Here is a 13,906-nt window from a genome sequence, read left to right as displayed (position 1 = left end):
GGGGATGTGTCATGGTTTTACTTGCCATAGTCAGTGGATTTTTAGAGAATTAGTAACTTGTATGTTAGGTAGTTAGAGTGCTTGAATCAACTCATCAAACAGAATTTTTACTAAAATAAGAAATACAATAAAATCTTAATACAGATATTAAAATAAGTAACAGGGGTATCTAAAGGCCTGATGAAAAATAGTGCAGATGGAAAGGTCAACTTCACCAGCTCATTATGTACAGTTCACCAAATGTAATTTTGCTAAGTGAACCACAGGTCAGTGAAAATGGCCTGTTTTTTAAAGTTACTTGCAAAATTATTTATAATTAGAAGATAGAATGTGGGGGAAAGATAATGAAAATTCAAATCCTCATTTGTTAAGGTTCATCATTTGCCTTCCAGCAAATATCATATTATGCCCTGCAGCTTGTTTTTATTCACTTTGTTTGGCCTCCTTGCCTTCTTTTCTTCCCCACCTGTGATGGGAATCTTACACTTTTAGAGATTCCCAGTCTATCCTCAATCAGGACTTTTCTTCTTGCTGATAATCAAAGCCCTGATCCACACAATGGGAGCCTTTCCATTGATTTCAAAAGGCTCTTAATCAGATCCTAAATTATTTTGTTCGTATTAGCAAAATTATTGAATCCTTCTCCATACGTGTAGTTACAATGTAGTATTTTCTTTCCTTCCCTCACTGCCATCTTTAGCAATAGAATGTGAGATGCTGATGCTGCCCCATGGAGAGGTTTTCCCCAAGGAGGACAAATATCTTAATGGAGACGTTGTGACATTTTCCTGTGCAAAACATTACACCAGAGTAGGACCTGACTCTGCTCAGTGCTATTACTTTGGATGGTCCCCAGCACCTCCGAGATGTAAAGGTCAATGTTTACTTTAGGGTTATTGAAAAGGGAGAATAGTAATTCATCTGACTCTTGAATACTTTTAATCTTGTGTTGGGCTTCTTCTGGATTGTAACCTCTTCCCCAAGTCAAATCATTCTTCTATCCCCCTGCCAATGCAGGGACTGTTGCCTTCAGCACATTTTCATTGTCTAGTTCTAAATGCCCTAACTGAGTTTTCACCTTTTACAGTGGGAAACTATTCCTGAACCTCATATTTCTCACAGTTAGGATGTTTCTTCCCTTTCTTAATTGTATCTTAAAGAAGTATGGGCTGGATGAATGGACTATAAGGTGGATAGAAAGCTGGCTAGATCGTTGGGCTGAACAGGTAGTGATCAATGGCTCCATGTCAGTTGGTAGCCGGTATCAAGCAGCATGCCCTAAGGGTCGGTCCTGGAGCCGGTTTTGTTCAATATCTTCATTAATGATCTGGAGGATGGCATGGACTGCACTCTCAGCAAGCTTGCAGATGACACTAAACTGGGAGGAGTGGTAGATACGCTGGAAGGTAGGGAAAGGATACAGAGGGACCTAGACAAATTAGAGGATTGGGCCAAAAGAAACCTGATGAGGTTCAACAAGGACAAGTGCAGAGTCCTGCACTTAGGACGGAAGAATCCCATGCACTGCTACAGACTAGGGACTGAATGGCTAGGCAGCAGTTCTGCAGAAAAGGACCTAGGGGTTACAGTGGACGAGAAGCTGGATATGAGTCGACAGTGCGCCCTTGTTTCCAAGAAGGCTAACGGCATTTTGGGCTGTATAAGTAGGGGCATTGCCAGCAGATCGAGGGACGTGATTGTTCCCCTCTATTCGACATTGGTAAGGCCTCATCTGGAGTACTGTGTCCAGTTTTGGGCCCCACACTACAAGAAGGATGTGGAAAAATTGGAAAGAGTCCAGCAGAGAGCAACAAAAATGATTAGGGGGCTGGAACACATGACTTATGAGGAGAGGCTGAGGGAACTAGGATTGTTTAGTCTGCAGAAGAGAAGACTGAGGGGGGATTTGATAGCTGCTTTCAACTACCTGAAAAGGGGTTCCAAAGAGGATGGATCTAAACTGTTCTCAGTGGTACCACAAGGAGCAATGGACTCAAGTTGCAGTGGGGGAGGTTTAGGTTGGATATTAGGAAAAACTTTTTCACTAGGAGGGTGGTGAAGCACTGGAATGGGTTACCTAGGGAGGTGGTGGAATCTCCTTCCTTAGAGGTTTTTAAAGTCAGGCTTGACAAAGCCCTGGCTGGGATGATTTAGTTGGGGGTTGGTCCTGCTTTAAGCAGGGGGTTGGACTAGATGACTTCCTGAGGTCCCTTCCAACCCTGATATTCTGTGATTCTATGATCCTATTATTCTTAGCTATGCATAGTGGAGAGGGCTGTTGTCTGAAAATGGACAGGTAAAATGTACACATATAAAAGTCCACTAAGACTTTTCACAGCAATGGGTAAAAATTACAATATATCTGATCCACAAAAGGATAGGCCATGCCTACCTAGTGTCTCTGTGCTGTAGGTGAGGGGCATAAGATAACCTTAATGAATACCACTATTTCCTTTCTAAATTATCCAGATCATGCCTCATTCTTTAAAGTAGGGTACTGTCAGGCTATACCCCCCAAATCTGAACTCTAGGGTACAGATGTGGGGACCCGCATGAAAGACCCCCTAAGCTTATCTTCTACCAACTTAGGTTAAAACTCTTCCAAGGCACAGTCTTCTGCCTTGGACAGATATTGCTGCCACCACCAAGTGATTTTCACAAATATTCAGGGAAGAGTCACTTGGAATCCCTATCCACCCAAAATATCCCTCAAGCCTCTTCACCCCCTTTTCTGGGGAGGCTTGAGAATAAAACACCAACCAGTTGCCTTAGCAATGTGAGCACAGACCAATTCCTTGTCTAAGGACTTTGGAATCAAAGGATTCTTTAAAAAAGGTAAATTTTATTTAAATGAAACACATCTGAAAACTCAGGCTTTAGGGATTAAACACCAAAAATAACTTTCTTGGGGTTCAGCTTAAAGGTTACAAGCAAAACAAAAGCTCCTGGGGTTAGCACAGAAGAATCCACAAACCAAAACAACCAAAAAGGTTCCTAATTGCATCTGTCTTAACTTTTCCTGTGCTATTTACATATCGGGGGTTCCAAATGAGGAGTTTCTAGGTATGATGCTGATGATTTCCCATACCTGGCTTAAAGCTTACAGCTTGTTGCTGCCTTCCCCTCTCTCCAGCCTGAGAGACAAAAAAAAAAAAAAAACCCCACACCCAGCAATTTTTACAATTTAAAAGGGTACAGCCCCCCCTATTGGTTCCCCTGGTCAGGTGCCAACTCATGTTAAGCTTCTCTTAACCCTTTACAGTTAAGGCAATTAGGATACAGCTGCTAAGGAAGATTCTATAGCTACTGACTGGCTGGGTGTCCATAAAAGGGAGCTGTCCCCCCTCATTTATCACAGGTACTAACAATGCAAGCTAATTATTCATAGTACAGGGAAGTGTTATATAAACTTCTATCACACATCTATACTGGTGTTCTTCTACCCAGTCCAAAAACCATCTTACTCCTTGCTGTTCCATCCTTGAGTAGAACCTTCCAATTGTGTGGCGTGAGACTAGGATGAGCCCTGCAAAATCATTTCCACTTGTGACCTAAATGAGCATTTGAATCCAAATCTCCAGAGGTGTAAAGTCATTCACTAAGACATTTGTGTCACATTTCCCCACTTGCAGGAGTGAATTTGTTTTCATCCATGTTGATTATAGCTGTGGCTAATATTATACAAAATATTCAGATAGTCTTTTTGTTCTAGTGGAAATCAAAGCTTGTGGGCCACCACCCAGCATTACGAATGGGAATATTATCAGTGAACTTCACGAGAAATATCAGCATGGTGACTCAGTGGAATATGACTGCAACCTCAGATTTAAAATGATCGGATCAAAGAGTATAGAATGTGTTGATGGAGAATGGTCATCTTCACCCTTTTGCATTGGTAAACTATAGATTTTTCACTTTTAAGATTAGTGTAGAATAATTTTTTCTTGTTTGTTTATGCTTTCAGGGACTTTTAAAATCCAAACTACACATAATGAGGTGTAACATGCTGGCTGGTGTGCATAATTTCCATACCATAGACCTCTGTGGGATGGAATCAGACCTGTGCAAGTATGTGACAGGTGCATTCTTTAGTGCCGCAGCACTGGGAAGACTCCAGCCTTAATTAAAGTAAATTAAGCAGTTTCTCTTAGGGATTACTTGGGCATCAATTGTTGGGCTAATGAGGCAATTGACTCAGTGATTGGGAAGATATATTTGGGAGGAACTAGGAAGTGAAGGGAGGAGAGAAAGCTGCATGGAAGACTTTTCCTGTTGTATCTGAGGTTCTGTCAGTTATGCTTTGAAACTGAAAACTAAAAGCACGTGGTGAAAGAGAAACAGGCTATGTGTTTGTAGCTAGGTAGCAGTATTCACACAGTAAGTGAAGGGATGCCCTGTGACAGTGTGTTTATTGCCTTGACACCTAATATGCTACCCAGGGACCAACTGTAATTTGCAGGATCTTGAATGGAACATTGATTAAGAAAGTTGTAAGCTCCTTGGTTCTATGTTTATACCATGCCTAGCAAAATGGGGTCCTGGTCCATAACTGGGGCTCCTCGATGCTACAATAATATTATTTATGAGTGCCAATTAGCTAATTTACAACTAGGACCCTGAGGGAGGGAGGCATTTGGTATGCATATTAACTCATATAATTTTAAGAATCAAAATAAATGCACAAAGCTATAGTATTTGCTTGCTCTTGCAGTTTATTTGGAAATCAAATAGAGTATTTTCTAGTTTAGATTCAGCAGCAGTGAAGACCAGCAGCTTCAGGAAATAATTACAGATGTTTTCATAAAATAAAGAGATACTATGAATGTTACCTATTATTTGTAGAGAATCTTAGGTGCATGTAAAAAACAGTTGAAAGGCAAAGGGATGTGGAAAAGGACGTTTGTGCAGATCAGTAAAGGAATGTTTCCTGGAGAAGTGTGTTGTAAGGAGCAATTTAACAGAGGGAGGGGAGGTTGGATAGTGCATAATAAGCGGTAAGGAATCCTAGGTGTAGGAGTGGACATGAAATTAAGTACAAACTAAAAGTGAAATGAGGAGAGGAAAAAAAGCAGCTAGCAAGGAGGTTTTATGATGAATGTAGGAAGGGGTGGGATAGGCAATCTGGGGCAAAAACACAGGTAGGAATGAGATTGTGCTGAGCCTTGGAAGTGAGCGTAAGGAACCTGAATGTTTTGCAGACATAGAGAGCAAGCAAAGGAAATAATCCAGAGAGCAGTGATGTGGTCACAGCAGGAAGGGAGGGAAATTATTTTAGCCCTGGTTTTGCTGCAGATTGAAAGTGGGAAGCTGAGCTTGAGGGAAGCCAGGGAATAAGGGGTTGCAGATGTCAAGGTGTTGTATTGCAGTGCAATTTTCATTTCTTGGATGTGTGCACTAAGAGTGACAGTGTTTTTAAAAAGAACATGAGTGAGTCAGTGCATCGTTGTATTGGTGTGACTGAGTATCATGATAGTAATGAGCTGATGTGTAGAGATGGTTCTCTTTGCTTATGATTTGTGTGCTTTGCAGTGTCTGTATTGTTGTGAGAAAATACATTTGAGCAACCTTTAGTTTCACACATAAAAAAATCATTAGAGATTTTACAGGAATAAGTGACAATGTTTAGAGAGCCTAATGCAAGGAAAGAAGTCTAATAAAAACCTAGGAGATGAGAGGGAGAAGATAGACTTTTAGAGGAAACAGTATTGTTACAGACTTAGTATCCCTCTCCTACATTCATTTAAGTCAGTGGAAGTTTTTCCACTAACTTTAATGGGAACAAGATCAGGTCCTAAATAGTGGTTTTAATATTTGCATTAAATTTCTTTTATGATGTATCTGTAAATGTGACAAAACTATAATATGGATCATTTGTTCTTTACCCTACAGAAGAGGAAAAAACGTGTGTACCACCTCCCAATATTGTCAGAGGGAGTGCCTTCAGTGTAAACCAGAACCGATATTTTCATGGTGTTGCTGTGGAGTATGGCTGTGAAGGAAACCTTGAAATTGTTGAGACAAATATAATAAAATGTCTTAGTGGAGAATGGACATCGTTACCTTCATGTGCTGGTAAACTGTACTTAGATAACACTTTAAACATCAATGTAACTTAATTTTATTTAAAGATTTATAGAGTTTATTCATCTATATTCATGGAAATACAATTAATGTGGATATTGTATCCAAAACCAGATACATTAAAAGAATATCAAGGTTGTAAAGTCAAGTACTCAAAAGTTAGGAAACACAACTAAAGGTTGTCCATGCATCTTTAATTCTGCCCTCCTGGATATGTGTTACATTATAGTCTTTAATTAGATGAACAATATACTATATTTTCCACAAAACCCCAGCCTTATTCTGTGAATGAGAAGTTACTCAATATTCCTTTTTATCCTCTACGTTCATTATGTGGCCTGGGCCTTATTTACTGCACACCATTCAAACCCTGCACTGAATAGAAAACTACTAATTTCCTCCTTGATGTTTCTATGTTTCTCAGCATAGTATTTAAGTCATTCACAAACATTAATAAGTGTGTTCTCACAACAATGCTGTGAGATAATGGGGAATTATTATTTTCATTTCACAGATAGGAAACTGAAATACAGACATTAGGGCTAAAATTGTCAAAAGTGTCCTCTAATACCAGGTGAGACACCTAGGCCCTAATTTTCCACAGTACTTGTAGCAGTTTAATAGCACATCATATGTTGAAAGCATAGCTCTCATTGACTTCAGTTGCAGCCACGAGTGCTCAGCAGTTCTACAAATCTGGCCCCAGATGTCTTACACAAGGCTTTCAGAAAATGAAGAAAACACAATTTGTGGTCAACTGTGAACATTAAATGACTTGGCTAGTGCCGTATAATTCTTTTGCAGCATCAGGGATACAGTCCAATTCTCTCAGGCAGCATTCAACTTCTTGAACAATGAGACAATCCTTCCTCTTCGGGCAATTTCCTACCTCATTCTTTACCAGCCTTCCAGCTTCTGAAACAGGGTTCCTAAGACTACAGCCTTTTCACTACACAACCCTAATTCATCCTCAGAGCAGGACCATCCTTTGGACTGAAGTGGGATGAAAAAAGTATGTGATCATGTAATCAAAGACTGTAATTTAATGCATAATCACAAGGGAGCCAAATTAAGATTGCACAGGTGACCTTCATTCTGGCATATTCTAATATAAGGGTTTTTGGATGCCATTTCCAAATTAAATAACAACAAAATTGTAAAAACAGAAATTCCATTATGTGGAACCATTCTGACCTCCAATTTGTATTATCAGCAAGGTTTGGCTCTTTGGATCCACAGCACAGACTTCTGAGTTCAAGGAGTAACTGATAGCAATAGTAGGCTGTCATCCTTTATGTGGATCAGGCACTATAGAAGACACACTTTCCCAGTGATTTTCACAGATATGTACTGAAAGCAGAGAAATCTAGAAACTGAGGACTACTGGATTGAATTCCAGGTTCTGGACAGGAGTATATACTAGTGATTATAGACTAGTCCCCCCTTGCCAAATTTGAAATCCATACCTCAAAGTATGGAGGAGCTAAAGCTCCTATAAATATTCTTACAACCAACTCATTAACATGGGCAAAACAATGTGTTTTTCACTGACTTCATTCTTAGAAACGGCAGCGCCATTTTTACTAAAACTTTTCATACTAATAACTTCATAATGTCATCATAATAGCAATCCGAATTCATAAGTGGTACAGAATCATCACACCTGGTGTAAGAAATTTCAGCCTGAATAGTTTAAGTTTAACAAAGTTATAGTGTGAAGAGTTGGACAACCTCAACTTAAGCAGCACTACCTGCACCGTTTCTAATTATTTGGAGAACCATTCTCCACCTGGCATAGCTACCATATTGGTTTCATGCTGGGTTTTCTTTACGATGGCTCCTAACTTGCAAAGACTTAGGCATTAGTTCAACTTGTCGCACCATGAATAGTCCTACTAAACTCAAAGGGGTCCTCACTGTGTGTAAATGTAGCAAATAAGTAAGTCTTCACAGCTGTGGGGTCTAAATTTGTTCTGGAGTTTTAAAACAGTTTGACCCCTTGTTTCAATGTATCTTTCCAATAACAGGCAACTTTGTAGCATCCCTGGGACTTTTAGGATGTAAGGTGCTTATACAGTGGGTTTGTTTATTTGTTTGCTTTATGGAGTTTTCCAATAACCTCAAAAACATTCTAAGGATGTGAGAGATTAATCCCTCCCTCTGACCTCCTGTACATCTGAAGCAGGTCTTTTCATACTGGAACTAATTTTGTGGCCTTTTCTTCTAATTCTTTCTTTCAGTTTCACAGGCTAATGTAAGATAGTATATGGACTATGAAAATCAGGTAATTGCAGTAAAATAAGATTTGCATATTTACAAAACCAAGAAAGTAAGTAATTCACTAAGGAGCTTTGGAAAATTGTATCCTGTATTCAACTCAGTGGTCAGTTTGCTTAGCTTGCACAGTTATCTGAGAAGCATTCATTATAACTCCCAGAAACCCCTAATTAAAGAGACAAGGCCCGGTTCAGCACATCAACTTTAAGACACATACTCCTTTCTTGGACATTGATTGTTTGAAATAATCTGCTGATGGTGGTACATTTCTCTACACCGTGGTGGGGTTTGAAAAATAGCGGAAGAACAAATCAAATTATAATTTGGTTGTTCTTTCACACATTTAAAGGGACACTGTCAACTTAAAAAATCACCTCTGTTAGAATATCTTGCCTGCTATTGTTAAAAGCACACAAACTATAAACACTGGAGAAAAAAATGTTTTTCCTTTGATCTCCTTCTGCTAATAATCTTGGACATTACTTGTAACAATAGTAGGTATAAAATTTTCAAATGGACACATATCTTCAAGTTGATGGCATCTCTTTAAATGCATATTTACCTGACAGGTTCTTTGAGCTATAACATATTTTAATTTTTGTGTTGGATTTTATTTAGATCCATCTGTGAAATGTGCACTTCCAAGGAATCTTGAGAATATCAGATTTTTATCAGTTTACAATTTTCAAAAGAGTTTCTATCACAAAGATGTTGTAAAATACAGATGTAATTCAGATGTCAAGAAACTTAAACAAACAGTCTGTGAATATGGGAAATGGTCACCCAAGCCAGAATGCATTGGTTAGTATTTGCATTTATATCAAATTGTTGCTTTTTGTAATCCAGCTAAAGAATGCTAATTTTATTAAAGCTACTATTAATCTAAATGAAGTTCACTAGTTTGAAAAATAGGGCTGATTTAATAATTAAACCATAAATTTGTTTATATGCTAATAGGAAGAAAACACTGACCAAATACTTTTTAAATGTCAGAAATAATTTGACATCCTAACCAAATGACTTTTGGCTAATTTACTATGAATTACTTTTGCAGAACAATTAAGAGTCTGAATAAAGTACATATTACAATGAGAGTTGGTTTAGCTTCTCTCTCTCTACATAGAGATGATGTATTCTTGATCTGCATTCACCTATGGCACTGCAGATTACATAGACCTGAATTTTGTGCTGTGCTCAGAAAGAAACTTTAAACAAACTGTAGAATTTTTGGGTCAGTGGGAGACTGCTAAAGAAAATGTCAGACTAGTATGCTGAGTTTGTGCTAGTGAGTCTCTCCTTAATTAACTCAATCCTGTAGCAGAAGAGAAAGGGGACTCCAAAGGAAATGATTTTTGCCCTACATGTTTAACTCAATGGCTTACAAAATTTGTGTCCTCTGTGGAAGAAAAGATGGACTCAGTTCATGAGTGGTTTTATCCTCAAGTTACTAGGGTTGAACCACATTTGAGGTACATGGAGACTGGGATTAAGGCCATAAATATCTGTGCAAATGAAACCTCAAAAAAATGCAAAAACCTCTCAATAAGAGGAGGAGGGGGGAAGACTAGAAACTCTGGAAAACCAAGTGAGGGCTAGATGTGTTTGGATTCTGGGTTTGTAATATCACTTTGAGCGTTTGTGTGATACAATCCCTATGCATAAATCTGGAAAAATGGACAATCTAGGAAATGCTGCCAGTTTCTGTTGGACAAACAGCAGGTTCGCAGTGGCCAGTTGCTCACCCACTGGGGAGAAAGAGTATCAGGAAAAACATCTCTCAAGATGGCTTCAGAGGACTGCTCCCAAGTACACTCTATTAGCTAATGTTTTATAACTAACTTCTACAAAACACATAGGTCATAATGACCTCTACAGGATCATCACTTTTCGAACTTTTCAAGAAACTTTTAATATCAGAGGTGTCTAGATTCAACGTTGTTCAACCACGAAGGTTTTCGCACTCAGTTGTTTACTTGTCTGTCCCTTTCTCCAATTCTGATTAGCAGAAACTGTAGCTAGTTTTGACCAAATTAATCCTTAACTATGTGGTGTTCTATTTCATTACTTCAGGGTGGCGGAATGCACACAATATGGTTGCAATTAGTTTGATCACATTCTGGGGTATACACACCCCTCAAATCCAGGGAAACAAGCCAAGCACTAGAGCTACGTGGGAACTGGAATTTCTGTTCCATGGAAAATTTCACATTTAAAAAAAAAATCATCCCAAGTCAAAACAAAAAATCCAAAATGCCAAATTTTCCACAATTTGAGAAGAACTGAAACAGAACGTTTGAAAAATTCTAGGCAGGGAGCTGATCAGCCAGCAGATCTTTGTGTTTCTAACCATTAGAGGAGTGAAGTTCTGGAACAGCCTTCCAAGTGGAGTAGTGGGGGCAAAAGACATATCTGGCTTCAAGACTAAGCTTGATAAGTTTATGGAGGGGATGGTATGATGGGATAGCCTAATTTTGGTAATTAATTGATCTTTGATTATTAGCAGGTAATTAGGCCCAATGGTCTGTGATAGTATGTTAGATGGGGTGGGATCTGAGTTGCTACAGAGAATTCTTTCCTGGGTGCTGGCTGGTAAATCTTGCCCACATGCTCAGGGTTTAACTGACCGCCATATTTGGGGTCGGGAAGGAATTTTCCTCCAGGGAAGATTGGCAGAGGCCCTGGAGGTTTTTCGCCTTCCTCTGCAGCATGGGGCACGGGTCACTTGCTGGAGGATTCTCTGCACCTTGAGGTCTTTAAACCACAATTTGAGGACTTCAATAACTCAGACATAGGTTAGGGGTTTTGTTACAGGAGTGGGTGGGTGAGATTCTGTAGCCTGCGTTGTGCAGGAGGTCAGACTAGATGATCATAATGGTCCCTTCTGACCTTAAGTCTATGAGTCTATGGCAATTAAAAGAGGAGAATGGTTACTAAAGATCTGTGGTACGCTGTTTTTCATCTAATAACTGTTCTGATTTGCAATGAACTGTCACATTTACCATATTTTGAGCCTTGAGATCTGACTGAAACTATCTTTTGTTGAAGAGAATAAAAGAAAATGCACACCTCCCCCTCAGCTACCAGGAGCCTCCAAGATAACAGAGAAAAGAAGCTATGAGACTGGGGAAAAATAGCTTTTATGTGTCTGGAAAATTTCAAGCTTCATGGAGTGAAAGAAATAATGTGTGAAGGTGGGAAGTGGCAGTCACCACCACACTGTGTTGGTCAGTAGGATATTTTATTTATGTTTTTGTTTTTAATACAGATTTCCTGAAATTGGATGAATCAGACAAAAAGCACATTCAGTAATAACTGTCATATTGTTGGAGCTGATACACACTGGGCCTAACTCTGCACCCATTGAAGTTAATGGTAAAATTCCCATTGACTTCAAAGAAAGAAGAGTTAAGCCAGTACTGAGCTTTCTTAAAAATCCCTGACTTAATGCACCCCTCAGTGTGTAGGTGTATGTTCATCTCTTATTTGGGGCTAGAAACAAGCTGGAATAATCACATTTTAATGAAACTCTTCCTCATTACCCAGCTTTGGTATATGGAAATTCTTTTGAGCATACAGAGAAGCAGGATTCAGTCACTTCGTCACTGTTATCCTCATTAACTTGGGGTTAAAAGGAAAATTTTCAGTGGGCATATTATTGCATAATTTTCCTTCATGGCAGTTTTATGGCTTCTTCGGAATTATCTAGTTCTGGCCAAAGTCAGAGAGAAGCTACTGCACCAGATGGACCATTGGTCTCGTTCAGCATGACAATCCCTGTGTTTCTGTTTGACTGTACTGTACTTAACTTACACTGTAACAGCTTCAAATGTTTATTATGGGGCTGGCCAGAGGGTTTGTTTGTAGCATTTCTTATTTTGAGCCCATACAAGGAGTCCTGCATTAAGAACAATGACTAGAACTTACACTCACTCAGCTTTACCTTTTTTTCTTTCAGTTTTAGATTACATGTGCATTTGACATGTACATTTTATTGTTAATTTTTCTCTTCCAAACAGAAGAAAAATCATGTTTGCAACCATATCCCATAGAACATGGTGAGATTTTAAGTCTAGAAAATCGAAGCTTAAGAATGGAGAAACCGGGACCAGTGACTTATCCGAATGGTGCGACATTAAAGTACAGCTGTAATGCGGGCTTCATGTTAAGAGGCCCATCAGAGATAACTTGTAATATCGAAAAATGGACCTCTCCGCCTGCCTGTATTGGTAATTTATACTGTCTGCTGTGTTGCGTTTCCATTAATATTTTTTCAGTAGAGCAATCAAAGAACCAAATTCTATGCCAGTGTAATTCCAATGGGTTCAGCAAAGAATTTGGCCCAGTGAGTTTTAAGTGGTGGCTAAATGATGGTGAACAGGAACTCTTACATTTGTTTAGCTTGCTGCGAAACAAACTTCTGAGTGAAGTGAAGGATTTATTTTTAAAAAATTATTTGGTTTTTAAAAACTGCCTCGTGGAACTTATCTTCTGTCCCAGTTATTGCTCCCATTTTCTTACTTCTCTGAGAAAAGGAGACCTCTTCCAGCTCTCTGCCCTGCAGGGCCCATGGAGATCATAGGAACATCTGTCTCAGCAGGCTGATGTTTCTTGACAGCTTCCAAACAGTCACTGGTCCCAGCTTCTTCTACTGTCAGTTCTTCTCTACACCTGGTATTCTGCTATGCCCATAGAAAACAATAGACATCAGCCAGTGTTCAGGTGGTAGCAATCATCTGGGAATTCGCTTGTTCACAGAGCCAAAATAACTAACTAAAAAACTGTAAATTTTATTTTGCTTAAAAATATACTAAACAATGACTGAAGACGTTTTATAATTGGATGCAATCAATCCATCAACAAAAATTCTTTTATAGCTTTTATAACTTAAGTTTTTATAATGGCTCAGAAAATAGAGCATATATATTTGAATAATCTTGTTTTAGTAGAGAGAGAGAATGTTACCTGATGGGTATTTTCCATCTCTCATTGCTACAATTCTACAATAGAGGAGAGATTTTTCTAACTTTCTGATAATTAGTAGGGCCATTTCTGTCAGTCATTGTCCAATGTACATTCCTAAATGTACATTGGACAAAAGTTTAGTACATCCAGCGTTTCTGCTTTGGGATGTAATTGGGATGCTGCAGTAAGTGCTGTACCTGTACTGCATCTAAGGGTACCCGGATCGGCGGGTAGTAAGTGATCTAGACGCGATAAATCGATCCCTGAACACGCTCCCCATCGACTCTGGAACTCCACCAGAGCGAGAGGCGGTAGCGGAGTCAACAGGGGAGCCGCGGCCGTGGATCCCGCACCGTGAGGACCCGAGATAAATCGATCTAAGATACTTCGACTTCAGCTACGCTATTCACGTAGCTGAAGTTGCATATCTTAGATCGATCCCCCCCCCCCAGTGTAGACCAGCCCAGAGATGCCTTGAACTAAGATGGCTCATGAATAAGGTTTGCATTTGAGCAAGGAAAGGTGCTTCTTTACACTTTTAGAAAATGTGTGGTGTTTTGTGAGATGCAATATAGCACAGAAACTA

At 39.3% G+C, this 13,906-nt stretch overlaps 1 protein-coding gene across 1 annotated transcript in view; it reads left to right on the top strand.

Annotated features, from left to right (window-relative positions):
• Positions 1–13,906, top strand: part of LOC112104415 (complement factor H-like) — a 125,285-nt gene that overhangs the window by 26,585 nt on the left and 84,794 nt on the right. Inside the window, 7 exon segments of the mRNA XM_029912434.1 lie at positions 701–874; positions 3,713–3,895; positions 5,890–6,072; positions 8,977–9,159; positions 11,404–11,487; positions 11,490–11,582; positions 12,375–12,584. Coding sequence (XP_029768294.1) covers positions 701–874; positions 3,713–3,895; positions 5,890–6,072; positions 8,977–9,159; positions 11,404–11,487; positions 11,490–11,582; positions 12,375–12,584 — 1,110 coding nt within the window.

Source organism: Terrapene carolina, unplaced genomic scaffold (assembly GCF_002925995.2).
Source record: "Terrapene carolina triunguis isolate 2854851 unplaced genomic scaffold, T_m_triunguis-2.0 Scaffold211, whole genome shotgun sequence".
Lineage (NCBI taxonomy): Eukaryota > Metazoa > Chordata > Testudines > Emydidae > Terrapene > Terrapene triunguis.
Note: the sequence above shows the minus strand (reverse complement) of the source record. Positions and strands in the feature narration are given on the sequence as shown.